General features: G+C 67.9%; 8 protein-coding genes across 8 annotated transcripts; 2 read left to right on the forward strand and 6 right to left on the reverse strand.

Annotated features, from left to right (window-relative positions):
• Positions 1 to 94: 94 nt before the first annotated feature.
• On the forward strand, positions 95 to 5,174 carry CHLNCDRAFT_57543 (hypothetical protein; the record flags this gene model as incomplete). Its single annotated transcript, XM_005848696.1, has 15 exons — positions 95 to 371; positions 542 to 610; positions 740 to 841; positions 940 to 1,117; positions 1,324 to 1,424; positions 1,662 to 2,006; positions 2,190 to 2,271; positions 2,472 to 2,572; positions 2,763 to 2,846; positions 3,037 to 3,672; positions 3,891 to 3,995; positions 4,232 to 4,338; positions 4,533 to 4,603; positions 4,802 to 4,875; positions 5,088 to 5,174. Exons 1-15 carry the CDS (start codon positions 210 to 212, stop codon positions 5,172 to 5,174), a joined length of 2,304 nt encoding a protein of 767 aa, XP_005848758.1. The 5' UTR covers positions 95 to 209.
• A 76-nt stretch (positions 5,175 to 5,250) lies between these two features.
• CHLNCDRAFT_144498 (hypothetical protein) lies at positions 5,251 to 6,451 on the reverse strand (the record flags this gene model as incomplete). Its single annotated transcript, XM_005848908.1, has 5 exons — positions 5,251 to 5,296; positions 5,577 to 5,620; positions 5,781 to 5,941; positions 6,071 to 6,125; positions 6,323 to 6,451. The coding sequence occupies 5 exons, from the start codon at positions 6,449 to 6,451 to the stop codon at positions 5,251 to 5,253; spliced, it is 435 nt and encodes a 144-aa protein (XP_005848970.1).
• Positions 6,452 to 6,907: 456 nt separating this feature from the next.
• CHLNCDRAFT_144499 (hypothetical protein) lies at positions 6,908 to 7,759 on the reverse strand (the record flags this gene model as incomplete). Its single annotated transcript, XM_005848909.1, has 4 exons — positions 6,908 to 6,975; positions 7,173 to 7,251; positions 7,371 to 7,424; positions 7,724 to 7,759. The coding sequence occupies 4 exons, from the start codon at positions 7,757 to 7,759 to the stop codon at positions 6,908 to 6,910; spliced, it is 237 nt and encodes a 78-aa protein (XP_005848971.1).
• A 2,605-nt stretch (positions 7,760 to 10,364) lies between these two features.
• Positions 10,365 to 12,128, reverse strand: CHLNCDRAFT_30702 (hypothetical protein). The gene is made up of 6 exons (XM_005848910.1): positions 11,959 to 12,128; positions 11,642 to 11,724; positions 11,333 to 11,457; positions 10,971 to 11,140; positions 10,796 to 10,828; positions 10,365 to 10,626 (listed from the first exon to the last, which is right to left on the reverse strand). The coding sequence occupies exons 1-6, from the start codon at positions 11,987 to 11,989 to the stop codon at positions 10,463 to 10,465; spliced, it is 606 nt and encodes a 201-aa protein (XP_005848972.1). The 5' UTR covers positions 11,990 to 12,128; the 3' UTR covers positions 10,365 to 10,462.
• A 418-nt stretch (positions 12,129 to 12,546) lies between these two features.
• On the reverse strand, positions 12,547 to 15,157 carry CHLNCDRAFT_144502 (hypothetical protein; the record flags this gene model as incomplete). Its single annotated transcript, XM_005848911.1, has 5 exons — positions 12,547 to 14,071; positions 14,233 to 14,314; positions 14,518 to 14,635; positions 14,916 to 15,004; positions 15,094 to 15,157. 5 exons carry the CDS (start codon positions 15,155 to 15,157, stop codon positions 12,547 to 12,549), a joined length of 1,878 nt encoding a protein of 625 aa, XP_005848973.1.
• A 171-nt stretch (positions 15,158 to 15,328) lies between these two features.
• On the forward strand, positions 15,329 to 15,820 carry CHLNCDRAFT_144503 (hypothetical protein; the record flags this gene model as incomplete). The annotated part of the gene is made up of 2 exons (XM_005848697.1): positions 15,329 to 15,541; positions 15,713 to 15,820. The coding sequence occupies 2 exons, from the start codon at positions 15,329 to 15,331 to the stop codon at positions 15,818 to 15,820; spliced, it is 321 nt and encodes a 106-aa protein (XP_005848759.1).
• Positions 15,821 to 16,082: 262 nt separating this feature from the next.
• CHLNCDRAFT_30705 (hypothetical protein) lies at positions 16,083 to 19,014 on the reverse strand. The gene is made up of 8 exons (XM_005848912.1): positions 18,961 to 19,014; positions 18,732 to 18,843; positions 18,379 to 18,529; positions 17,964 to 18,196; positions 17,501 to 17,734; positions 17,209 to 17,379; positions 16,663 to 16,935; positions 16,083 to 16,502 (listed from the first exon to the last, which is right to left on the reverse strand). Exons 1-8 carry the CDS (start codon positions 18,975 to 18,977, stop codon positions 16,302 to 16,304), a joined length of 1,392 nt encoding a protein of 463 aa, XP_005848974.1. The 5' UTR covers positions 18,978 to 19,014; the 3' UTR covers positions 16,083 to 16,301.
• A 568-nt stretch (positions 19,015 to 19,582) lies between these two features.
• On the reverse strand, positions 19,583 to 23,501 carry CHLNCDRAFT_21935 (hypothetical protein; the record flags this gene model as incomplete). The annotated part of the gene is made up of 13 exons (XM_005848913.1): positions 19,583 to 19,708; positions 19,867 to 19,979; positions 20,120 to 20,219; positions 20,416 to 20,535; positions 20,731 to 20,838; positions 20,997 to 21,068; positions 21,190 to 21,346; positions 21,453 to 21,541; positions 21,707 to 21,784; positions 21,912 to 22,036; positions 22,268 to 22,730; positions 22,984 to 23,130; positions 23,310 to 23,501. 13 exons carry the CDS (start codon positions 23,499 to 23,501, stop codon positions 19,583 to 19,585), a joined length of 1,890 nt encoding a protein of 629 aa, XP_005848975.1.
• Between the last annotated feature and the right edge of the window lie 33 nt (positions 23,502 to 23,534).

Consider the following 23,534-nt stretch of genomic DNA (forward strand, 5'->3'; position numbering starts at 1 on the left):
TCAAGACGCTAATGTGTCACATTAGCTGGCTCCAGCTCACCATTGCCGCAGCTCACGATCCGGCGTTCCCAGCCGCTGTGCGCATTGCGATCGTGGTTGCTGACCTCCAATCAGACGCTGTGGAGAAGGGGGTGCAGCCAACCTTTGAGGGCTGCCCAGCGCGGCGCGATCTCTGGCCCTCGATCGGCTGGGCTGCTTGATCGTGGGCCATGGCGGGGGCCCCGGAGGCCCCCGCTTCCATGGAGGCGCTGGCCTCGCACACCGCCTCCCTCGCGCTGGACAGCTCCCGCCTGGCCTCCTGGTTCAAGCCCGAGCTGTTCACGGAGCCCGAGTTCAGCCCCGTGGGCTACGTCAGCGACCTGAAGCGCTACGTGAGGCCCCGCTGCCATCAGCTGCGGCCTGCAGACGACCTCTGGCTGCCTGCTTGTGCTTCCAGGATGCCCGTGCACGATGCTGGGACCGTTGCAGCGCCTGCACACGCCCTGGCCGAAGGCCGCCACGCGCGCCCGCCGCCCGCCCAACCGAACTGCCGCCGCCGCAGGTGCCGCTGGAGACGCTGAGCAGCGAGCTGCACTCCCACCTGGGCGCCCTGAAGAACAAACTGGTGGAGGTGAGGCCAGCCTGCATTGCATGGCTACAGGCGCTGTGGATGCAACGCCGGGGCTTCCAACCTCCCTCAGCGTGTCCTCTCGCCTCTTCTCCCTGCCCTGCCTCACCTGGGGGCCCATCCGACTAACAGGTCATCAACGACGACTACAACGACTTCGTCTCGCTTTCCACCAAGCTGGTCAACGTGGATGGGGCGCTGACCCGCATGCAGAAGCCGCTGCTGGAGCTGCAGGTGCGTCTCTGGGTGCTGCTGCTGGCTGGGAAGTCACACACCGCGCATCGTTTAGTGGCTCATGCTTTGGGAGCCGGTCTGTGGTGTCCGCCCTGCAGGAGAAGCTGGAAGCCGCGCGAGGCGGCATCGCAGGCCAGGCCGCGGAGCTGCAGAGCGGGCTGCAGCGGCGGCAGACGGTGGCGGCGGCGCGGGCGCTGCTGGAACTCATGCAGGACACGGCGCACGTCATGTCTAAAGTGGACAAGCTGCTCGGGGAGGTCCGGGCCGCGGGGGAAGGTGCGCAGCAAGGCGCTGCAGACTCTGCCTGGACGTTTGTTTGCTCGTGGCCAAGCCAGCGCTTCCGACGTACCGAGCCTGGCCCACCTGGCTGCCATGCCACGCTATGCTGCCTGTGCCAGCGCCGCCACCACCACCATCTCTCATCTGCCGCTGCTCGTCACATGCTGCTCGCCTCCTCTGTCGCCTGCCCCGCCTGGCTGCAGTGGGCGGCGGGTCGCCTGAGGAGCTGGAGGCGCACTGCCGCCTGCTGGACCGTGTGGCCTCGGAGGTCAGCCGCCTCCAGTTCTTCGCGGCGCGAGGGCAGGTGGGGCAGGGCACGGTGGCTGCAAGGGCCGCGGGGGGCGGGGATCGGTGGTTGCGAGGGCGTGGGTGGGTGGGTGGGCGGCCGGATCAAGCGTTGGGTTGAGCCGGCTGGTGGGCAGGCAGGCATGGGGGGTCTTTACTGCCTGCACAGCTGTGGGAGCCGGCATTTCGCTGGCGCAGCAGCTGCGCACAGAACTGTCACCCTCTTGTTGCTCCGCCCGCGCCCTGCCGCCCTCAGGAGCTGGAGTTCATGCGGCAGCTGCAGCCCCGCATCGACGGCGCCGCGGAGCAGCTGCAGCTCTCGCTTGACGGGGCGCTGGCGGTGACGCTGCAGAGCCAGAGCCCTGTCGCGCTGGGCGTCTGCCTGCATGCGTATGCCGCCATCGCGCGGCCACAGGCGGCAGAGGCGGTGGTCCGCGCCACGCTGGTGGCGCCTGTGGTGCATCAGGCGGTGGCGGACCAGAAGGCGAAAGCGCAGGTCGGGGGGCCCTCGGCGGGCACGCGCCTGGGCGACGTCCTGGCTGCGGTGACGGAGGGCCTCAAGGCGCAGTGTGCACCCTTCCTGGAGCATACGATGTCGCAGGTGGGCTGGGCGGGAGGGAGCGCATGTGTGCAGAGCGTCAGCCGAGGTGGTGGTGGATGGTGCGGGGCGCCTAGTCAGCAGCAGCGCAGGGCAGGTGAGGTGTGGGCAGGTGGAGGTCCACTGCACGCACTGGCCCAGCCCGCCGCCTGACCCTTCTTCTGCACCCTCACCACCTGCCCGCAGCCCTCCACCTCCCAACCATTCGACTTCCTGGGCGGCTCGCTGCTGGCAGAGGTGCAGGCGGCGCTCGAGGAGTCGCTGCCAGGTCAGCGGCAGGGGTGGCTGGACTCTGTCCCAGCTGGCAAGCACTCTGTCTGTCGCTCAACCGTTGCTCAACCGTGGCTGTGCTTGCGCATAGGCAGCCCGCGAGCAGCCAGCTGGGCTGCTGCCAACCTCCGCACCATTCCTGCATGCATGCGCCGCTTGACCCGTGCCTGCACGCTTCTCACCCGTTCCTTCGTGCAGGCGTGTTCAGCGCGGGCGTACCAGCCACCTTCCACGCCAACTTCCAGGCGGCGCTGCGCTTCGTGGACGCCCTGGAGGGATACTGCACTACGCAGGCGCAGGTACATGCAGTACATTCAGCAGCACACGGTGGCCGGACGGTACTGTACTGCCCTCCTGCACGCCTGGGGTTTGCATGGGTGGTGCAGGGTGTGGCTCCCCTCTGTCGCCTGCCGGCCGCCCACTCCCCGCCAGCGGCAAATGACTGTGCCGCACCCCGTGTGGGGCGCCCCTGCTCCCTGCCGCCCGCAGGTGGAGGCGTTCCGGGGCAGCGCCGCCTATGGCGCCTTCATGCGCAGGTGGAACCTGCCCGTCTACTTCTCCCTGCGCTTCCAGGTGGGCTGAGGGCTGGGTCGATGTGTGTGTGTGTTGTGTGTGTGTGTCCGGGGAGGTGGCAGCGGCAGTCAAGCCGGCAGCTAAACCTGTGTCGCGCAGGGCGGGCCATGCCTGTGCCTGCATGACCCCGGGCTGGGGCTGACCTCTGCCGTGCCTGCTCTCCCGCACCTGCCTGCCTGCTTGCCTTCAGGACATCGCCGGCGCGCTGGAGAGCAAGCTGACTGCAGCGGCGCTGCAGCCGGCGGGCGGCGAGGGCGGCGCCGCGGACGCCGCCACGCCGCGGTTTGCCTGGGCGCCCTCTGCCGCGCTCTGGGCCGGGCTGCAGCGCTGCGCCAGCAGGGATGTCTTCCTCCCCCAGCTGGCAGACAAGTTTGTGCGGCTCACGTTGCAGCTGATCGCCCGCTACGCAGCCTGGATCAGCAGCGGCATGGAGCAGCGGGCCAAGGCGGCCGCAGCGGCTGCCGCCGCAGGCGGCCAGCCGCCAGCCGGCGGCGACCAGGCCGGCGCCGCCGCCTCTGCGTCGGCGGCCGCCAACGGCCAGACGTCCGACGGCACGGGAACAGCTGCCGCTGCCAGCTGGGAGGCGGCGGCCACTCCCGAGCAGCTGGCGGCGCTTCGGCGGGACGTGGATGTACTGCTGTCCTCCCTGCTCTCCACCTTTGTGCCCCAGCTGTCGGCGCTGCTGGCGGAGCTGCCTCCAGAGGCAGCAGAGGCAACCGCCTCTGCCTTCTCAGAGGGAGCGGAGCGGCTGGAGGCGGCGGGTGCGGCGGTGATGGGCGCCGTGGCAGAGAGCCTCACAGAGAAGAGTGTGGTGGTGCTGAAGCAGGTGGGTGGGGGCTGGCTGGCTGGCTGGCTGGGCCTGGCTGGCAGCTGCTTGCCTCTCCACCTGCCCCTGCCCCTCTGCCCGACCACCATCTCCCTCCTGCCTACCTGCCGTGCACCCCACACGGGTCCTCACCCCCCGCTCTACCGCCCGCCTGCCCGCCTGCCTGCCTGCCTGCCTCCACCCGGTACCTCCTGCCTCCCTGCCCGCCTGCCCTGTAGCTGCGAGGCATCGTGGCGACCTTCCGCATGACCAGCCGCTCCCTGCCCTCCCGCCCCTCGCACTACGTCTCTATGATCCTGGCTCCGCTGCACCAGTTCCTGCAGGTGGGGTGGTGGCACCTGCCTCTCTGGCTTTCCCTGCCGCTGGCACAGCTCCGCAGCCTGCAGAGCTGCTGCTGCTGGGTGGGCGGCATGTGGCTGCTGCTGCCTGGTACCCGGCCGCTGCTGCTGCCGCTGCGTCTGTAGCGCCGGCTGCCCTGCCCCGCTCTCCCGCTTCGCGCCCTGCGGCTGCCAACCGCTGCTCGATACCGTCCTGGCCCGCTGCCCTCCCTCGCTGCCAGGCGGACGTGGCAAGCAAGCTGAGCCCCGAGGCGCGGCAGCAGCTGGCGGTTGCCGTGGTGACGGGCGTCAGCGGCCGCTACCTGCACCTGGCAGCCGACACGCTCAGGTGCTTGGCCCGCACTCTCCTGCCTGCCTGCTGGGGCTGCTGGGGCTCTCGCACACCTGCTGCAGTGGGCCCCCTGGCCCCCAGGAACCCCCAAGCCTGCATGGGCCCCACCCTCTGTGCATCACCCCCTCTCTCTCTCTTCCTATGGCACCTGCGCCTGGACACCCGTGCCCCTTCCCCTTCCCCTGCCGCAGCACCGTGCGCAAGACGGAGTCGAGCCTGAAGCGGCTCAAGGCGCGGCAGCAGGGCGGCGAGGGCGGCGCAGGTTGGTCCCTGCGCGCCACCGCCTGCTTGGCAGGGGGCAAACTGAATGCGCGGGGCTCTGCTGCCTCCAAGCAGTGCCACCTTCATGGCAGCCCTGCCACCTGTGCCACCTCCATGGCAGGCCTGCACTCCGCTGCTGCTGCCACTACTCTGCTGCCTCCCAACACCAGCCCGCTGCCCCGCCCCCTTGCTGCTGCAGCGCCCGACACCGACAAGATGATTGGGCAGCAGCTGCTGCTGGATGTGCAGGAGTTTGGGAGGCAGGCCACGCAGGTGTGTGGGGGGAGGTGCCCTTCTTACACCGCCAGCCGTGCTACTGAAGCTGTGCACTCCAGCCACAGTTTGGTCGGTCGGTGTATGCCGGGCGCGCGGTTGCATTGCACGCTGCATAGCACAGGACGTATGTGTGAGCTGCAATAGCGCTCCCCTGGCTCATGCCACGCCAAGGGCTCGCCTCCCGCCGTCCTTTGCCGCGTCCTGCGCAGGCGGGCGTGGATGCCGCCCAGCTGGACAGCTACCGCCAGCTGTGGCAGATGGTGGCTCCAGAGGAGCAGAAGGACACAGCGCTGTGAGCCTGCTACGGCAGCAGGGCCTCTGATTTGAGCAGGTGGAGCTTGAGCCGCGGCGGCCACGACGGCGACAGCAGGCTCAGAGCTTGGCCCGCGGCGAGCTTGCCGCAGCTGTCGTGCCAGGCCTGCAGCAGCGGCAGCGGCGGCGACAGCCGCGGCAGGCTGTTGGCCTGGAGTGTCAAACCTGTTGTTGCCGCGTGTGATCATTCTTTCTGTGACCTGGGCAGTGCCAAAGGAGGTCAAGAGTTCACAGGCTGGGTCTGTGCAGTGATGATGTGCATCTCTTAAATCAATTCAAAAGCGGGCTGTCCCTCAGTCAGCTGCCATGACTAGCCGTGCGGTGCTGGCCCGATGTGCCAGCACCGCCCTGTTGCAGCGTGCGGCTTGGCGCAGAAGCATGCTCACGTGGCCGCCGCCAGCTTCTTGACAACCCTGGCAAAGTAGGCGCCCTGCAGGCGCAGACGCAGCAGGCACAGCGCGCGGGGCCAGGCGCGGGCAGCAGGGGCGTGGGGGGTCCCTTGAGCCTTGCCAACATGCCTGGAGGCCCGCTGCCGGACGTCGAGCAGCCGCTCCGGCCTGCCACAGCGCGCCTGCTGCAAGCGCTCCCACACTCGCCTGGTGCTTGGCGTACTGGAGCTCCACCTCAGTGGGCTGTCGAGAGCCGTCCGCCCCGGCAAAGGTGGCGGCCCCCCAGGGAGAGCCCGCCTTGACTGCCTCCAGGCTGAACATGTCGGCGCCAAAGGAGTATCCCGGGGGCACGAAGATCATGCCTGCGAGTTGGTGAACGGGGCATGCGGGGCGTGCGGGGCGCAGGGAGGTGAGCAGCAAGTGGCGGGCCGCCCAACTCGGACGGCTCAGCCCCAATGCACACTGACAACTGCAAGCGCGCAGCTGCACACCGTGGTGAGTAAACTGAGTAACGGCAGTCATAATGGTGGTTTCGATGCCTCCTCCCTGCACTTGCAGCAGGGTTCACGATGCCCAGCCCTGGCTGCAGGAGCTGCTCCAGTGCCGATGCCCGACCACCTCAGCAGGGTGCAGGCGCTGCCGCTGCTCCATCTTGGTGCTGCCGCAGGCAGCTGAGCCTGCCCCCACTGCACCGCTGGCCCTTGCCTGCTGCCATGGCAGCAAACACCAGCCCTGGCACCGACCTGTGTGCCGACGGATGTGAAGGCGGCGGCGGGCTTGCCCACCAGCGATCCTTTGGCCCACAGGGCGCCGGTGGCGTCCCACACGGCCTTCATCTGCACTGGCATCCAGCGCAGGATCACGCAACCCATGGCAGAGCACTGCATCCCCGCCCTCAGGCTGCCGCCTCGGCTGGCGCTGGCTGGAAGGCATCGGCACGGAGGCTGCCGGCTTGCTGGCGGCTGCAGCTACAGCTTCAGCTGAGAGCCCTCCCACCTGTGACGGCATCATGCCAAACTGACAGGAAGAAACAGAGGGAGTTCAGTTCATTGGCAGCACCCTTGAATCAGGAGCCTCGCACGCGTTCAGGCAACAGGCATGCAGGAATGCACCGCCGACCATGCCAAGGAGTTGTGGCCCAAGCGCCCCGGGAGCTTGGGGCCCAGTAGCTCACCCGGGTGGGGAAGCCTGCAGCAGAAGGTCGCCAGGGAAGGGCAGGAGGCACAGTGGACGCTGGCTGGCTGCTGAGCGCTTGGCTGGCCACCCAGGAACCTAGCTGAGCGTGTGCATCAAAGCAGAATCCCGCAGGACCGAGTCAGCTTAAACGCTCAGTGCTGCAAAAGATGGGCAGCTGCCGGCTCACCAAAGATGAGGCCATCGAAATCCGGCAGCTCCTCTGCACACAGTGGCAGCACAGGCGCATGCATCGGGCGCCGAGCCGAGCGCGGCGCAGCGCACGGCCCACCCGTGTGCCACAGCCATCCTGCCACGTCAGGCCCTCTGCCTGCCTGCCCGTGTGATGGGGGTCCCCGCATGCGGCGGCGCAGCCAGCGCATGAGCTGCCAGCAGTTGACTACTGCTGCTTCTGCCGACCTGCCCTGATTACAGGGTCGTCGCTCCTGGGCAGCGCCTTGATCCGCTCCAGAACCTCGGGAGGCAGCGTCTCGGCGACCTGCAGGCGCGGTTGGGGAGGTGGCGCAAAGGAAGGGGAGTGCGGCGCCGCGAGCGGGCCGGCCAAACGGGCTGGCGGCAGTGAGTGTCCTTTCCTTGAAGGGCCTGCAAGCTTCGTACCTGGTACATCACTCCCTCGCAGCCCTCCACCGAGTTGATGCCATCCAGCACTTGCTGCAGGAGGAAGGCACGAGTGCGACGGGGGCGGGGGCATGTTTGCGGGTGGCAGCGGCGGCAGACCCGGCGCAATGCTGCCTTGGACTGCAGATCCCGCACACCCTCGCGTTCAGCGTCTCGTTTAGATGCAAAGAAACACCTCCCGAAGTGCTCATTCAGCGGCAATCAAGGCGGGGCATTCTGTCAACATGCCTTGGCCAACGCGCGGATGTGGCCGTGGACCTGCGGAAGATTAGTAAAAGGGCTCACGTGTGCATCCATCGGCGCCCCCGGCACAGCCTATCCTTCCCGCTCACCGAGTAATACACAACGCCAACGCGAACGGCCGCCATGTTCGGCCTCTGTCTATGATTGCAACTCCCCGAGCCTAGGGGAGGCGATCCCGAGCCTAGGGAGTGGAAGCAATAAAACACCTGTTTCAGGACGAGCAGGATTGATGAGGAAAGCGCTGAACCGCCGCCGGCGCCTGCTGATGTCAACATGCTCTGCCATCTCTAAATATTTAAATAATGGTTCTAAAACATTGAAAGAAGAATAAAGAGCAGGGTACCATTGAATCAGGAACCAATCAGGACAAAATCAAGGGGCCGCTTGGCGCAGCGGCGGCACTGCTTGGTGCAGCAGGAGGAGGCGGGGGTGGGATGCACACCCAGGCGGCGGCAGCCCCTGCCCTGCCAGGAGGGCGAGCCTAGCAGCAGGCGCGGGGGCGGGGCTGGTGCTGGTGGCAGCGGCGGGTGGTCGTCTTGGGCTGCTGCTGGTGGGCCGGCATGGGGGCACGCACGGTGCGGCGCCCCTGCCGGCAGGGCTTGTGCTGCTGCTTTCGCTGGCTGCACAGGGCCATGACAACCACCGCCATCGGGCGGGGTGCAGGCCAGGAGCGGCGCTGGTGCTTGGCGGTAGCAGTGGCAGGGGCGGCGGGTGCCTCAGGGGCAGGAGCTGGAGTGGTGGTGTCCGTGGGCTCGGCAGCAGCCTCAGGCTCCTCAGCGGGGGTGGAGAGAGCAGGGCAGGAGGGCTGGGGCAGCAGCCTGCACCAGGGGGAGGGGAGGCAGGCGGTGCGCATCAGCCGCTACGCTTCCCAAGGCTCAGAGACAGAGGCTTGGCAGCAGGCAGGCAGACAGGAAGGCTCAGTGCACAGCCCACCCTGGCACTGCACCCCCGCACTCACCCCTGCAGCGCCATCAGGTACACAGGAGCTGCAGTCAGTGTTGCCGGCGCCTCGGGCAGCGGCCCCGCCGTCAGCGCGGGGAAGGCGCAGGGGCGGCCGGGGCGGCCAGCTGTGGCAGCCACTGCCTGCTCAGCCGGGGTGAGGCGCTGCGGCGGCACGTAGGCAGCTGGTGCCACCACAGCGGGCGCCTGGTGCCGGCGGCAGATGTCGGCGATGCTCCAGCTGGGATAGACGTGGCCGGCCAGGGAGGCGGGTGAGGCGCCGAGGCGGCAGGCGGGGGGCAGGTAGGTGCTGGTCGCCGCCTCGTGCATGTCGGCAGCAGGGGTGTTGACGATGCAGGCGGGGGTGGTGTTGAAGTAGCGAGGCAACACGTCCTCGGCGTCTGCCTGGCAGCCGCAGTCGGCGGTAGTGGTGGTGGTGGGCACGGGAGGAGGCAGGATGCAGGCCTGGCGGGTGGCCCAGCAGCCGGCAAGTGCGCGGGCAGGGGCGGGGGTGGCAGAAGACAGGGAGGGCCAGAGGGAGGTATCTTGCGGGGAGGCCAGGGCGGCCAGGCCAGCTTGCAGGTGCTGGGCGGGGATTTCGAAGCTTGGGGTGCGGGAGTAGGGGGCCGCCAGGGCTGCCTGCAGGGGTGGAGGGAGCGGCAGGAGCGGTGCGGAGCGGTGAGAAATGGGCAAGGGGAAGAAGCAAAAGAACAACGACATGACTCAGAAGTCAGGGCCAGGAGCCAGTCATAGGCAGGTCCAGAGCCTGGCAGCAGGCAGTCCACTGCTGGCGGTTGGCGGCACAGGGTCGGTTGGGAGCGGAGGCGGGCGGCGGCGGAGCGGCAGTACCCGCACCCACACAACCCTGCCTCACCTTGGCCTGCAGGGCTTGGCCATCATTCCACGACATCAGCCGCAGCTTGAGGTGGGCTGCAGGTGACAGGGAGGGGTGGGGCAAAGGGTGCATGGTGAGATGGGCAGCCGCGTTGCAAGCATGCGAGGAGGCGGCGATGTGAGGGGCTCCCCGTCACGCTGCATACTGGTGCACTCACCTGCAGGGGAGGTCTGGTGTGCCGAGGCGAGGGAGAGGGCAGCGGAGGTGGCCATCTTGGTGGGAGGCAGGGCTGTGGGCAACGAGGCACACAGGGCACAAGCGGTTGCCGGGGGAGTACGCACAAACAGCAGGAGAGCTGCGGCGAGGAGAGGGAGAATGAGGTGCCAGCGGCGGCGGCGCCCTCTTTTGTGCGCCGCCGCCCGCTGTGGTCAGTCGCAGCAGGGGGCTACGTCGCCTGCCGCGTTGCTGGCGGACCTCCGGACAGCACGGAGGCCGGAGAGTGGCTGGGAGGGCGGGGGAGGGCAGGCTGGGCCACCGGGCTGCGTCCCCCACCAGCCATGGCTGGCAGCCGCTGCATGGCGAGATGGCGGCAGCATGCCGCCCTCCCGTCTGCCCTCCTCATTGGCTGTGAGGATGTAAAAGCATGCAGAGCTGCAGAGCAGCGCTAGAAACGTTCAGGGAAATGGTTTGGAAGGCGGCGCCAAGCAATGGTGCGCCCGGGGAAAGGTGGTCAGGGTGTTGGGTGTGGCTGCAGTGCTGCCGCACCTCACCGGCCCTCTGCCCTGGATCCTGAAGCGGGCATTTTTACAAACTGAGTCGGGTACAGGATTATTTGCGGGTCACAGTGCAAAAGAAATATCAAATACTGGGAGCTGCAGAGTGTTGTGTTCGCCGATGGACGTGCGTCTATCTCTCGCTGTGCTGCATCTGCGCCGCGCGGCGGTGGGTGCGGCCGCAGGCGCTGGAGCCCTCAGGCCATCGGGGCAACCGCCGCGGCCCAGCCCTGCCAGCGCGGTCGCTGCCGTGGCTGCTGAAGCAGCAGCCGGATCCCGCCTCACTTTGCCAGCTTGGCCGCCACGCCGGCAAAGTACTTGCCATGGTGGACGGCATAGTCGAGCTCGTGCTTGGATGGCTGGCGGGAACCGTCAGCGCCGGCGATGGTAGAGCTCCCGTAGGGGGTGCCGCCCTGCACCTCGCCCACGTTAAACATGCTGGAACCTGCAGCCGTGAGGGAGGCGCGGGGAGAGCGGGTGAGGTGCACGCAGAGCGGATGGACAGGAGGGAACGCAGAGGCGCGGCCCGGCAGGCAGCCAGCCAACACCACAGTGCCCCTTTTGTGTTGCGGTTCGCCTCATTGCTCAACCAGGCAGCTGGCAGCTCATCTCACCAAAAGTGTAGCCGGTGGGCACGAAGATCATGCCTGCAAGCAGCGCAGGCGCGGCAGCAGGCGCGTCGACATTGGTAGGCGCAGGGCATGCGCTGATGCGGTGCCGCTGCCTCGCAACCCCCACGGTCCCAACGCCCCACACTCTTTCCTGAGCTCCCCGGACCTCGCTACGCACCGTGGTGGGTCAGCTGGGTGATGGCGGTGAGCGCGGTGGTCTCCAGGCCGCCGCCCTGGGTGGCGACCGAAGTGAAGATGCCCGCGGGCTTGCCAACCAGCGCCCCTGCTTGCCACAGCCCGCCGGTGGAGTCGAGGAAAGCCTTGAACTGGGATGCCATCATGCCAAACCTGCGATGAGAGGGAAACAAGCAGGGGAGGCAAGCCAAATGAGCTGGGAGAAAAATAAGGATTGGCAAGCAGGATGCCGCAAGGTGCGGCCAGCGTCTAACAGCTGCGGGGAGTTGCACGACAGGCGTGGCAGGCAGAGCGGCGGCGGCAGCATCCGAGGCAGCGCCCGGCGCGCCTCTGCGCCAGTCTCACCGGGTGGGGAAGCCCATCAGGAAGCCGTCGTAGTCCTTGAGGTCATTGGCGGTGATGATGGGGTGGTCTGGCTTGGGGGGGGCGTGCATCTTGGCCAGCACCTCGGCAGGGAGCGTCTCAGCCACCTGCAGTGGCAGGGAGAGAGGGTGGGTGGGCACACTTGATTATAGGATCTGGGTGGAAGGATATCTGGAGGGGTGGAGGGGCGGCCGGGTGCAGGAGCGGCGCCAAGTGGCAGCGGGAAAGCACCGAGGAGCGCTGCTGCTGCCCGGCGGTAGGGGCGGATTTGTTTCCCCAGGGCCCACATACCTGGAAGATGGTTGCCTCGGCGCCGTCCACCGAGTTGACGCCCTCGACTATCTTCTCAACCAGGGTTTTCACGTGCCCGTAGGCTGCAGGCAGCGGCAGCAGCAAACTGGGAGGTCGGCAGCGGGCGGCGGAAGAAGCGGGAGGAGGCGGCGGCGGCCTGGCATCCTGCGGCCACCGGCAGTGCACGGCGCCCCCAGAGCGATTGTTTGCGGCGACGGGAAGGATGGAGGGCCGCCAGCCGCCAAAGGAGCACGGAGATTGGCAGGATCACTGGTGATCATTGCACAGGCAGGGGAGGAAGAAGACCCTGCACTCACTGCTGTAGTAGATGACCGCGATCTTAACCATGGTGCCGTTCTTGGGAGCTGCTGGAGCGGTCTTGGGAGCGACGGCAGGCGCGGGAGTAGCTGCAGGAGTGGTCGTAGGCTTGGGGGCAGCAGTAGCAGCAGCAGGCTCGGCACTGAAGCAGTTACCGGCGCCCTTTCCCATCGGCAATCAACAAGGAGAAATGCGGGAGAGGTGGCAGCCGTGCCATTTTATACTGGACGGGCTCACGTCAACTGTGGTGGGGATGAGCCTCCGGCGGTTCGGTCTCACCAGCCTTTCAGATTCAATCAGCCGATCAGTTCATCCTGCGACATGGGGTGCGTAAGCCACAGCACGCGCCACCAGGGGCTCTCCGGCCCACTCCCCGCCGCCGCCTGCCGCCGCCAGTGCATGGGTTTGGGGAGTGTGCAACAGGGGCGCGCCTGATGCAGCCATCATGCAATTGGAGCATAATGGCTGGGCGCTGGGCTGCACGTACCCTCCCGCTCTTCATTGAGCACAGACGCCCAGCTGGCGTCCCTTGAATTGTTTAGGGCCAGCTCCGAGCGACAGCGAGTACACACAGCACAGCAAGGGTGTCACACCCGCACCGTCACGCCGTGCACGTACGTCTGCACAGGCGGCACCAGCCCGCTGCACCCCGCCACGCGCCGCAGCACAAACACCGCCGGCGCAGGCGCCTTGCCGCCGCCGCCGCCAGTCGGCGCGCCGCTGCTGCCGCCGCCAGCCACGCTGCCGCTGGCGCCGGGGCAGACCATGTGGGCAAAGGCCATGCTCTGTGCGCTGTGCGCCACCGCCACCTCAACAGCATATCGCTGCCGCTGCCGCTCCTCTGCCGGCTGTCTTTTCAGCGGCGCCTCCTCCACACAGGTGGGACGGTCGACGTACTGCTCCGCCCCGCCACGCCGCCGCTCCCCTGGCCGGACCCCTGGCTGCTGCGCGCTGCAGCTGCCAGCCCCAAGGGGCTGCAGGGCGCTGCCCGCGGCGCCGGCTGCGGCGTGCCACGGCGCCGCCTGCCGCTCGGCCGCCGCCTGCGCCTCGTGCCCGCCTGCCGCGGCGTCGCCGGCGGCATCCGGCGGCAGCGGCAGCGCCCGCAGGCAGAGCAGGCCGCAGTCGTGCGGCGGCGGCCCCAGGAGGATGGTTCCCTGCAGCAGCTGCGCCGCCACTCCCGCCAGCGGCACCTCCACCTCCACCTCCGCCTCGTCAGCCCCTGCCTCCTCCTCCACTCCTGCTTCCTCCTCCACCCCTGCCTCTTTCTCTGAGGTGCCCACTGCGTTGGCCCCTGCCCCTGCCTGCCCTCCTGCCTCCTGTGCTGCTGCCCGGCGCGGCGGTAAGGCGCCAGCTGGCGCGGCTGCAGGGGCGGCCGCCGCCAGGCAGCACTCTCGGGCCAGCAGGTGGCGCATGATGTGCTCACCCACCCCCGTCACGCTACACGCCAGCAAGGGCCCCGCGCGCTGCCAGCTCGCCGGCTGCTGCTGCTGCTGCTGCTGCATAGGCCCTGCCGGCGCCGCCTGCTGGTCCTGCTCTCCCGTGAGCTGCTGCTGCTGCGGCGGCTGCGGCTGCTGCGCCCAGCAGCCCGCGCCGTAGAGGGCCGCCTCCCCCACCCGCCCCTCGGTCTTCAGCACGATGCCGCCGCTGCTGACGCCGGCTGCGATGCCGCCGCCCGGCGCCAGCGCCACGCAGCCCACCGTGTCATACAGCCAGCCAGCCTCCTCGTCCTGCCCCTGCTCCAGCTCCTGCCGCGCCTGCTGGTCTGCTTGTTGCCTGGCATCGGTTCCGCCGCCGCTGGCCCGCTTGCTGCGTTTGGGCGGGCGATGCGGAACCGCTGCCTCCCCCTGCTCCTGCCCCTGCTGCTCCTGCTGCCCCTGCTGCCCCTGATGCTCCTGCTGCTCCTCCTCCTCAGCAGCATCCCCAGGCATGCCATCCTCGGTTCCGGAGCTGTCCTCCGCGCCGCCGCCGCCGCCATCCACGATGCGCCGGTACTTGCCCCACTGCCGCTGCGCCTTGCCTGTGACGTGCATGGCGGCGGCCTCAGAGGGCGAGCCCGCTGCAGGCAGGCCTCGCGACAACGCCCACTGCCGGGCCCGGTCTCCGGCCAGCATCCTGCGCAGGGGCGCGCGCGCTGGCAGCGCTGATGAGCAGGGCCGAGCAGCAGCTGGAGCGGCAGGAGCAGGAGCAGCAGCAGGCCTGTATCCAGCAGGCGGTAGCAGCAGCAGCAGCCAGCAGCAGCAGCAGCAGCAGCAGCAGCAGCAGAGGGCGCTCACATGGGTCGCACCCGGCCGTTGGACAGCGGCTGGCGGCTCTCCCGTGCCAGCAGCTCGGCGGCGGCGATCGGGTGCCGGATGCCTGCAGGGCACGAGCCACCTGGCACCTGCTGACCCGCAAGCTGGAAGCTCCCATACCCACCAGGCAGCTGCCAGGCGCTGCAGCTGGCGCTAGGCACCATCCAGCCTGCCTGCTGGCTGAGGCAGCCTCACATGCAGCAGCAGCAGCAGCAGCAGCAGCAGCAAAAACGATGGGTCGCGCCGCAATCCGTGCCGACGCCGCACCTGGGGCGGCCGCCACGGCGCCAAAGGTGCCATCCCCCGTCATCACGCTCGCATCGCACTCCACATGGCCCCCAAACGACAGGTTGGAGCCACGGCCAGCATTGCAGTGGCTGCTGTCCTGTGGAGGCGGGGATGCGCGGACCGTGGCAGGGGAGGGGCAGGCAGATTTCAGATGAAGAAAATCCCGGGGCTTTCATGGCAGGTGCAAGAGTCCCTGATCCAGCGCCGTGCAAACACACAGGCAGCGGGTTGAGCAGCCGTGCATGCCAAGGCATGCAGCAGGGTGGATTGGCAACAGCAGATGCCCAACGAGCAGGAGCTGCGGCGTTGGCTGTGGGAAAGGCATGCAGGCCCCACTGCCACAAGTCCCTGCTGCCTGGGGATGTGCGGCAGCACACCTCGAGCACTTTAATGGCCGCTGACACAGCGGCCAGCGCGTCGCCGCCCGCCAGCACCGCCGCTCCCGCCCTGCAGGCCGCCGCCAGGTCTGCACGGAGGAAGGGGTGATGAATGAATGTGCAGTGAGCTCACGTGGCAGCAAGACAGCTGCTGTGCACGCCTGTGGCAGGCGATCACCTCGCTTGTAAGCGGCCTCGAGCGCCGGGGAGTGGTACCCAGCCCCTGCGTGGACTGCAATCATCACCCAGAAGCGAGGGAAAACGCAGGGGAGGCAGCAGGCGCCCCCATTCGAGCAGGAATCCATGCCAGGCTGTCTGCCAGGCTGGATTGGGTAGCGCATGAAATTCACTCCCTGGGCAATTGGAGGCCCACCCACGCATGAAATCGCCGATGGAGGGTGCCAGGGATTGACATGTCGGGCACAGAGGCGAGGCAGGTTCTGCGCGCCTTGCTGCGGGCGGTGGACCGCAATATAACCGGCGCCACGGGCAACAGGCAGTGGAGGGAATTTGTGATTGCCGAGTTCCGGCGTGGGGAGCAGCTGGCAGACCCGGCGGAGCGGGAGCGGGCCCTGCAGCAGGCCAGAGACTACGCCTTCCTCATACACAGCGTCAGGGAGCACAAGGTGAGGGCTCGCTGGAGCGTGCCAGCACATACGGCTCTGAATCGGTGCCCGCTGCCGGTGGCGGGGTGGGCCACGGCCGCGGGTGTGCCCTTGGTGCGCTGTTTCACCTTTGCTATTGTCCCAGCTGCATCCGACTGTGGAACTGCGACCTTTCTTCTCACGTCTGCCCAGGAGCTGCTGCTGTCTTACAACATTGGCATCCCTGTGGAGCGGCGGGAGAAGGACATGAACGTGCGGGCGGCCAACATGGTGGGTCTGCAGTTCCCCAAGCTGGAGTGACCATGCACGCCAGCAGCCCGGCGCAGCGCGGCCAGCAAGCCGGCCACTCCAGCCAGGCGGGAGCCTAGTTCCATCGGCGGGTGCCGCTGCATCGAGCCCCGAATTCCATCTTTTCATTCTCATTACCCCTGGTTCCACACCTGTTTCTGCTGCCTCGTCTTGTGCACTACCTGTCCCCTCCTCTGTTCTGCTCCCTGTTGCTTTCAACCTGCTGCTGCTGCTCGTGCTGTACCGGTGCCCTCAGCCCATTCAAAACATTATGTGCCAGTCGCGCGAAACGGTTACAGAAGGGAGGAGCCGACAAGCAATTGCAAGCTGCAATCAGTCAAAAAAAGCTGCGTTGTTCGTCTCAGACTGCCGCCGCAAGGTGGGGAGGGCGCGAGCCGCCGCTCCCTTCTGGTTGCCCTGCTGCCCGGTGGGGCTGCGGGGCGCTGCTGCTGCTGGCGGCCGGGCTGTGAGCCGCCGCCGTGCGTCAGGCGCCTCACTTGGAGGTGGTCTTCACCACCTTGCCAAGCATGACGGCGGTGTTGCCGTCCAGGAAGGCGATGCGGGACAGGCCCTCGCAGTTCTTGAAGCTGTCCACCACCAGCGGCTGGCAGGGCTCAAACACAACCTCCGCCATCTCGTTGGCCTTGAGGCTGTGGGGGGCCTCCAGCTTCTTGCCGCCAGTCTCCTTGCCCACCTGCAGGGAAGCCAGGAGAGCGGGGCCAGGCAGGGTGAGGAGAGGGATGCGGCAGCAGCAGGCAGGCTGCTACAAAAGATGCAGCAGCACAGCTTCTGACAAGCGTGCATCTCCTGCACACAGCTAGGCAGCTGCCAGAGGCGCAGCCTCCCCTACGCACCTTCCAGTTGATGCCGGTGATGCGGCACGCGGAGCGGCCGCAGCGCACAAAGCCGATGGGGGAGTAGCCGGCCTTGACCTCGCCGGGGATGTCCAGGGTCTGGATCTGGGCGGTGAAGTCCTTGACCTGCTTCAGGGTGGCGTCGCTCTTCAGGATCATCACGTCGCCGGTGCGGGGCATGTTGCCCTTGTCCAGGCCCTTGATGTTCATGCCCACGTTGTCGCCGGGGCCGGCCTTGTCCACGCGCTTGTGGTGCATCTCCACGGTGAACACCTGGGCAGGGGAGGGGAGGGCGGCGCAGGGGTGGAGCAGGGTGAGCCTTGGGTTGGACAGCACAGCTGCATGCTGCTGGCGGCTGCATCAAGACTATACACAGCTAGCTGGCGGCTGCAGCGAGCCGCGCCCCAGCAGCAGCCGTTCCTGACAGCAGCAGCCGTGTCTGGCGGCCGCAAGCTGCATCGCAGCCGCCGCATCCTCCCTGCCGCCGCATCCTCCCTGCTCCTCTCCACCCAACCCCGCCACCACCCAGCAGCCCAGGAGCCTCACCTTGCCCTCGCACTTGTTGGCGGCGGTGTGAGTGGGCATGAAGATGACCTCATCGCCGGGCTTGACAATGCCCTGCTCCACGCGGCCCGCCAGCACATCACCCACACCCTTGATCTTGTAGATGCCGGAGATGGGCAGGCGCAGGGCGGCGTCCAGCTTGCGCTCGGGCACCTGCGGGGCAGGGAGAGGCGGCAGCAGCGTGAGTGAGCGAGGCTGGGCAAGGCACGACATGTGTGCGCTGCATGCCTCCCGGCTGGCATGCCACCCTGGCCAGCCAGCCTCCCCTGCCCACCTGCACGAAGCCGTTGAGGGCGTCCAGCAGGGTCTCGATGTGGATCTTGGCGCCGTCCACGGCCAGGGCGTCGCAGCCAGACCACCAGGTCATGTTGGTGGACTTCTTGATCAGGTTGTCGCCCATCCAGCCGGAGATGGGCAGGATGGGGACGCTCTTCTCGACAAAGTCGGGCTTCCAGCCCACGCGCACAAGCATGTGCTTCATCTCAGCCGCAATCTCGTTGTAGCGCTCCTGCAGGCAGGCGGGCGAGGCAGGGCGGGCAGCAGGGTTGAGACATGCAGCCAACCCGCGCAGCGGCAGCAGCATGCCAGGGTGTCGAGTTGCGGGCAGCTCTGCTCCTCCGTGCAAGCTTGAGGCTTCCCGACCGCTGCTTTGCTCTCTCTTTCACCGGCTGGCGTGCGCCTCACACTCCCCGCTGCCAACCCACTCCCGCCGCCGGTGCCCCTCCCTGCCTCTGCACCTGCTTGTAGCCGGCGGTGTCCGAGTCCATCTTGTTGATGCCCACAATCAGCTGCTTGACGCCCAGCAGGTTGAGCAGGCGCGCGTGCTGGCGGGTCTGCCCCTGGATCTCGCCCGCCTTGTGGTCGCCCTTCTGGATGGCGGTGGTGAAGTTGCCGTCGGCGGGGACCATCAGCAGGCACACGTCGGCCTGGGCGGCACCGGAAATCATGTTCTTGATGAAATCGCGATGGCCTGCGGGGCGGCGGGCACGGGTGGGGCAGGGAGGCCGGGTGAGCATGCCTGGCAGAGCTGATTGGGGTCTCGTGCGTTCTGTTTGCAGGGCATTCCCCGTTTCCACTGCACTCCCAGCCTGCCTGCCTGCTGCTGCTCTGCCCTGATGCTCCCCAACACCAGCCCCAGGCAGCAGCGCTCACCCGGGGCGTCGATGATGGTGTAGTGGAACTTCTCCGTGAAGAACTCCTTGGTGGTGCAGGAGATGGTGACACCACGCTCGCGCTCCTCCTTCTGGCGATCCATGTAGAAGGCAAAGGCGAAGGAAGACTTGCCCAGGGCAGCGGCCTCCTCCTGCAGGGCGGCGGCGGGTGGGAGCGGCAGCGGCGACGGGTCAGCCCCCATGGCTAAAGCGCCAAATATGGCGCTCCTGCCTCGCCGACGGCCCCCAGTCCGCCAGGGAGCCCCGTCTGGCCCTGCCCAGAGAGTGGCTGCTGGAGGCATCCACTCCTGCCCCGCTGCCCGCTGATCGCCGCTGCGGCCCCCTGCTGCGGACCTTCAGCTTCTCCAGCTCACGCTCGGGGATACCACCCAGCTCGAAGAGCAGGCGACCGGTGGTGGTGGACTTGCCAGAGTCCACATGGCCGCAGATGACAATAGACAGGTGCCTGCGCAATTGCACGGGGTCCAGGCGTCAGGGCGGGGACCAATGGGGCCGCCACGGCCCCGGTACGCCCCTGCATGCTCCATGAGAGCTCCCACGCTGCGCCGCCATCAACACTCACTGCTTGCCCTCAGCCATTGTGTCCTGTCTGTCGCTCAGCTGTGCCACCAACCGAGTAAAGAGGGCGAGCGGGGCGGGGAGGCGGAGTGTGACACCAGCGCGCCTTCCTCTGAGGACCCCGGAAGGAGCCAGCAGGCGGCAGGGCCCTGGGTGGCCCGATGCGGGCAACTGAGACGCTCTGCAGGTGCACCTGCACGAGCAGGGCGCGGGCAGGGGCCGCCCGCCCTGCACCAGCCCGCTCCCGCCCGCCTGCCGCTGCTGCCGCCGCCTGCTGCAGGGAGCCTCGCCTGCAGCACGCTGCAGCGAGGAGCTGTCATGCAGCACTGCCTGCTGGATGGGTCCGGCCGAGGCTTCGACTGCAAGGATGCGGGTGGCTGTGCGCGCTGCCAGTAGCGAGCCGCCGCCGGTGCCTTGCACGGGATCCGCCGCGCCAGCGGCCCCGCTCAACCACCAAAACCGAACCCCAATTTAAACTTGCTCCGCTGCCCCCTAGTCAAGTCCACATCACACGAGTGTGTTACATTCCTGAGGTCGGTAGCAGTTTGATTTCGCTCATGCAATCGAGGCGACGGTGCCGGTTCAAGCCTAGCAGCTCCCGCAAGCTCAGGCCCCGTGGCGGGCCCTTACTTGAGCAGGCTCTTGACCACGCTCTTCACGTGCAGCTTCTTCAGGTCCACATACGTCTGGCCGCACCCCACAAACATGATGGGCGCACCCGAGGTGTATACCATGGACAGGGCGGCGCCCACCTGCAGGGGCGAAAGAGGGTGGGGCCGCATGTGGTGAGAGCAGGAAGAGCAGGGGCCATGCCAGCCCAGGTTGCGCTCGTCAGCCTGCCCCGACAGCAACGACATCCTCCCCCGCCCGCCTGAGCCAGCCCCTCCCCGGCATGCCACGCCCGCCCCACCTTGTCGTCGATGGTGTCAAACTTGGTGAGCACGATGCCGTCGATGAGGTGGCGCTGGGTGGGGTCGGGGCACAGGTCGGCCAGGCGCTGGTTGAACTTGGTCAGCTGGTCCACTGCGGGACGAGAGGGCGAGGGAGCAGAACAGGTTGGGTACGGGGCGCAGCAGAGGCGAAGCAATGGGCGGCACGCGTTGCTTTGGTTGAACCGGCCAGGTGCATGGGCCACATCCACCGCCACCAGCCGGGCCCCGCACCTGCGTCGTTGCCCACCAGGGCCTCGCCCACAAACAGGACCAGGTCTGGCTGGTTAAGGTTGATGAGGTTGGACAGGGCGCGCATCAGCGGCTCGTTGTCCTGCGGGCAAGGCAGGCAAGGCAGGGGAGGCCGGGCCGTCGAGACGTGCCAGCGCTGCAGCGCAAATGCGTGAGGCGGAGGCCGGGGCGCCCATGCGCCTGCCAGACCGGGGCGCTCCTCTGCAGTGCACAGTGCTGCCGCCCTTGCTCCGTGCACCTCGTCCCTGCTCCCACCCCTGCCCCGCACCCCCATGCACCTGCATGCGCCCCGCGGTGTCAACCAGCAGCACGTCGATGCCCGAGCGCTGCGCTGCCTTGGCCGCCTCAAACGCCACCTTGGCGGGGTCCTTCTCGTACCCACGCTCGTACAGCGGCACCTGCGCAGGCGGTGCAGCCACGCCAGCGCAAGCGGGGCAGCCACGTCAGGCGACTCACGGCGAGGCAGCTAAGTGCGCCATCGCTAAGCGGCAGCTGCATCTGCCGCCTATGGCCTCCTGGTGGCTGCCGTGCTCCCCAGCGCCCACACGTACACGCACACGCGATGCATGCAGCCTCAGCACCCTCCCACCCACCTGCAGCCGCGCGCAGTGCGTCTTCAGCTGCTCCACCGCGCCGCTGCGGAAGGTGTCGCAGGCGGCAATCATGACCTTGACGCCGTTCTGCAGCAGCCAGTAGGCCACCTGCAGGCAGGGGCGAGGAGAGCGCCGCAGGGGAGCACTGCATGAGGGCGGGCGGAACGACGCAGAGGGCTGGCCAGGGAGCCTCGCCGCAGCCAAGGCCAGCAAGGGCAACGGCAGCGCTGCCGCGGCAGGTGGAGGGCAGCCCCGGGGCCGCGCACCTTGGCCAGGTTGGTGGACTTGCCCACGCCGTTGACCCCCACAAACACAATTGTGTAGGGCTGGCCCTTGGCCTGCAGGCGCACAGCAGGGAGCGCGCACCGTTTACTTAAAAGGTGAATGGGAGATGACAGGTGCGCCAGCTTGCCAACGCACTCCCTTCTCACTCCCTGATGCTCCACCACCCCGGCCCACCTGCACCGCCTTGACCTCGCGCAGCACGTCGATGGAGCGCTTGGGGGTGAGGATGCGCGTCAGCGCCTCCTCCACCGCCTGCTGCACCGCGGTGCTGACGCGGGTGAAGGAGGCCAGCTTGCGCCCCTCCAGGCTCGTAGCCACGCTTTCCGTCACCCTGCGCAGCGACACGCAAGTGGCCAGTTACACAGGCTGCGCTTGGAGCTGTGGGCAGCCATGTTCAGAGAGGCGCCAGCTCAGCACCGCCAGCTCAGCAGCCTTACTTGTCGGCAATCTCCTCTGCCACATTCCGCTCCATCAGCTTCTTCTTGAGCGTGGCCAGCGCAGGCTCAATGTCGGTCCGCGTCAGCGCCTGCAGAGCATGAGCACTTGGCACCCTCAGCCCATGCAGGTGCGGGAGGAGCAGGGCGGGTGGGCAGGCTGCACAACGAACAGAGAGCAGGCAGGCCGCCGCCACTGCAGCAATCATTGGGTCCAGCACTCCACAGCGCCTTCCCGCACGCACCTGTGTCCCCACCACGTTCACCCCGATCGTGCGCACAAAGGACGACAGCAGGCCGCCCTTCTTGGGGGCGCCAGCCGCCGCAGCCTCCTCCTGCAGTGCCAGTCAGCATGCCGATCCGCCGATCAGGCAGACAGCCGGGCAGCAGCCAACACTGTTCAGGACAGACAGCACAGTCACGCCGTCAGCCTGCCCCTCACCCAGGCGCCCCGCCCCTCACCTCCTCCTCCAGCTCATCATACGTCACCTCCTCCTCCACATCAATCAGGCTGCGCTGGTTGAGGTCAGCCGCCACCTCCTGCGCCTCACCCGGCTCGCCCTCTGTGAAGTCCAGGGGCCCCTCCTCTGCAGGGGGCAGGCAGGATCAGATCAGGGGCAGGTAGGGATCAGGTGGCGCGGTGTAAGCCGCACGGCGCAAGGCCTATGCATCGCGGTGTGCTGGAAGGGCACCCGAATCCAGGGCATTGTCACGCCGAGCGGCGCACGCGCAGAGCAGCAGGCGCGCTGGGCGGCGTCACAGTGGCCGGACAGGCAGGCCACGCAACCCGCACGCGGCGCAGCAGCAGCCCCGCTCACCCTTGCCGTTGGCGGCGTCGCCCCACACGCGCGCCTGCTTGCCCTTCTTGCCCGCCGGCGCTTTCTTCTTGGGCTCCTCCACGCGGTCGGCGTGGTGGCGCGTCACCTTGCCGCCGGGCCCCGCCCGCTTGCCCAGCTTCTTCAGCTTGTCCAGGTTGGGCACAAACTCAGAGGCAGCGCCATTGGCGGCCCCATCCTCGCCCTCGGCATCATCGCTGCTCTGGCCGGCCGAGTCGCCTGCCGGGCCTGCGTCTGAGCCAGAGGCCGGGGCGGCGGCAGCGGCAGCCGCCTCGCCGCCATCCGCGGTGCCGTCGCTGTCCCCCTCCTGGCTGCTGCCGCCAGTCTTGGCGCCCGAGGCGCGGCGCTGCTGCCCCGCGGCGGCGCCCACCTGCGCCGGCGCCAGCTGCTGCGTGCTGGGGCGCCGCGCCGCCTCGGCTTTCTCCTCGCAGTCCTTGAGCAGGCGCTGCAGCAGAGCAGCAACGCAGGGCAATGGGGGGGTGCGTCGCCAGTTGGGACATTTACCAGTCGGCAGGCCCCTCGCTCCGACCTCCCTCCCTGCACCCTGCAATCTTCCTCTGACGCCGGTCTGCTCATTGCTGCACCCTATCCACCTGTCCTCCCCCCTGCTCCCCAATGCTGCAGCACACCCAGACGGATCCCGCTGCCTTTTCCAAACCCACCAAGGCGGGCCGCACAGGCAGCCAATTCAAACCCACCTGGAAGGTGGCGTCAAAATCGGGATACTCGAAGCAGCCGGGCTTGTAGCGGGGCGCAAACGCGCGGTTCATGCGCTCCAGCAGCTCATCCACGTACAGCAGCTTCAGCGCCTTCTGGTAGACTGCCACAAACACGAGGCCCAGCCCCTGCAGGCGAGACGCGCACAGGGCAAGGCGGTGTGGGCAGGCTGACGGCAGGTGAGCCGGGCGGCACGGCGGGGGTGGAGTCGTCGCCAGCGCGAGGATCCCACAGGCCCTCTGGCACCCCATGCACAGTGCCGCCGCAGATCCACATCCAGGCAGTCAGCCGAGGCTGCCAGGCGCACGTTGTTTAGTGACCACTTGAGCGCATAGGTGCCGCCGCTGGGGATGATGTATTCGAAGCTGCTCTGCCCCGCGCGCTCCTCCAGGAGGCAGGCCCGGATTAGGGTGTTGATAGGGTCGCCCTTGAGGCCCACAAAGGACAGCACCCAGAGCAGGGAGCCGCCCTTTGTGAAGATGCAGACGTGGTCCAGCATTCTGGGGGCCTGGGAGTGACCTGGGGATGTCTG

This window comes from Chlorella variabilis, assembly GCF_000147415.1.
Source record: "Chlorella variabilis unplaced genomic scaffold CHLNCscaffold_7, whole genome shotgun sequence".
In the NCBI taxonomy this organism is placed as follows: Eukaryota; Viridiplantae; Chlorophyta; class Trebouxiophyceae; order Chlorellales; family Chlorellaceae; genus Chlorella; species Chlorella variabilis.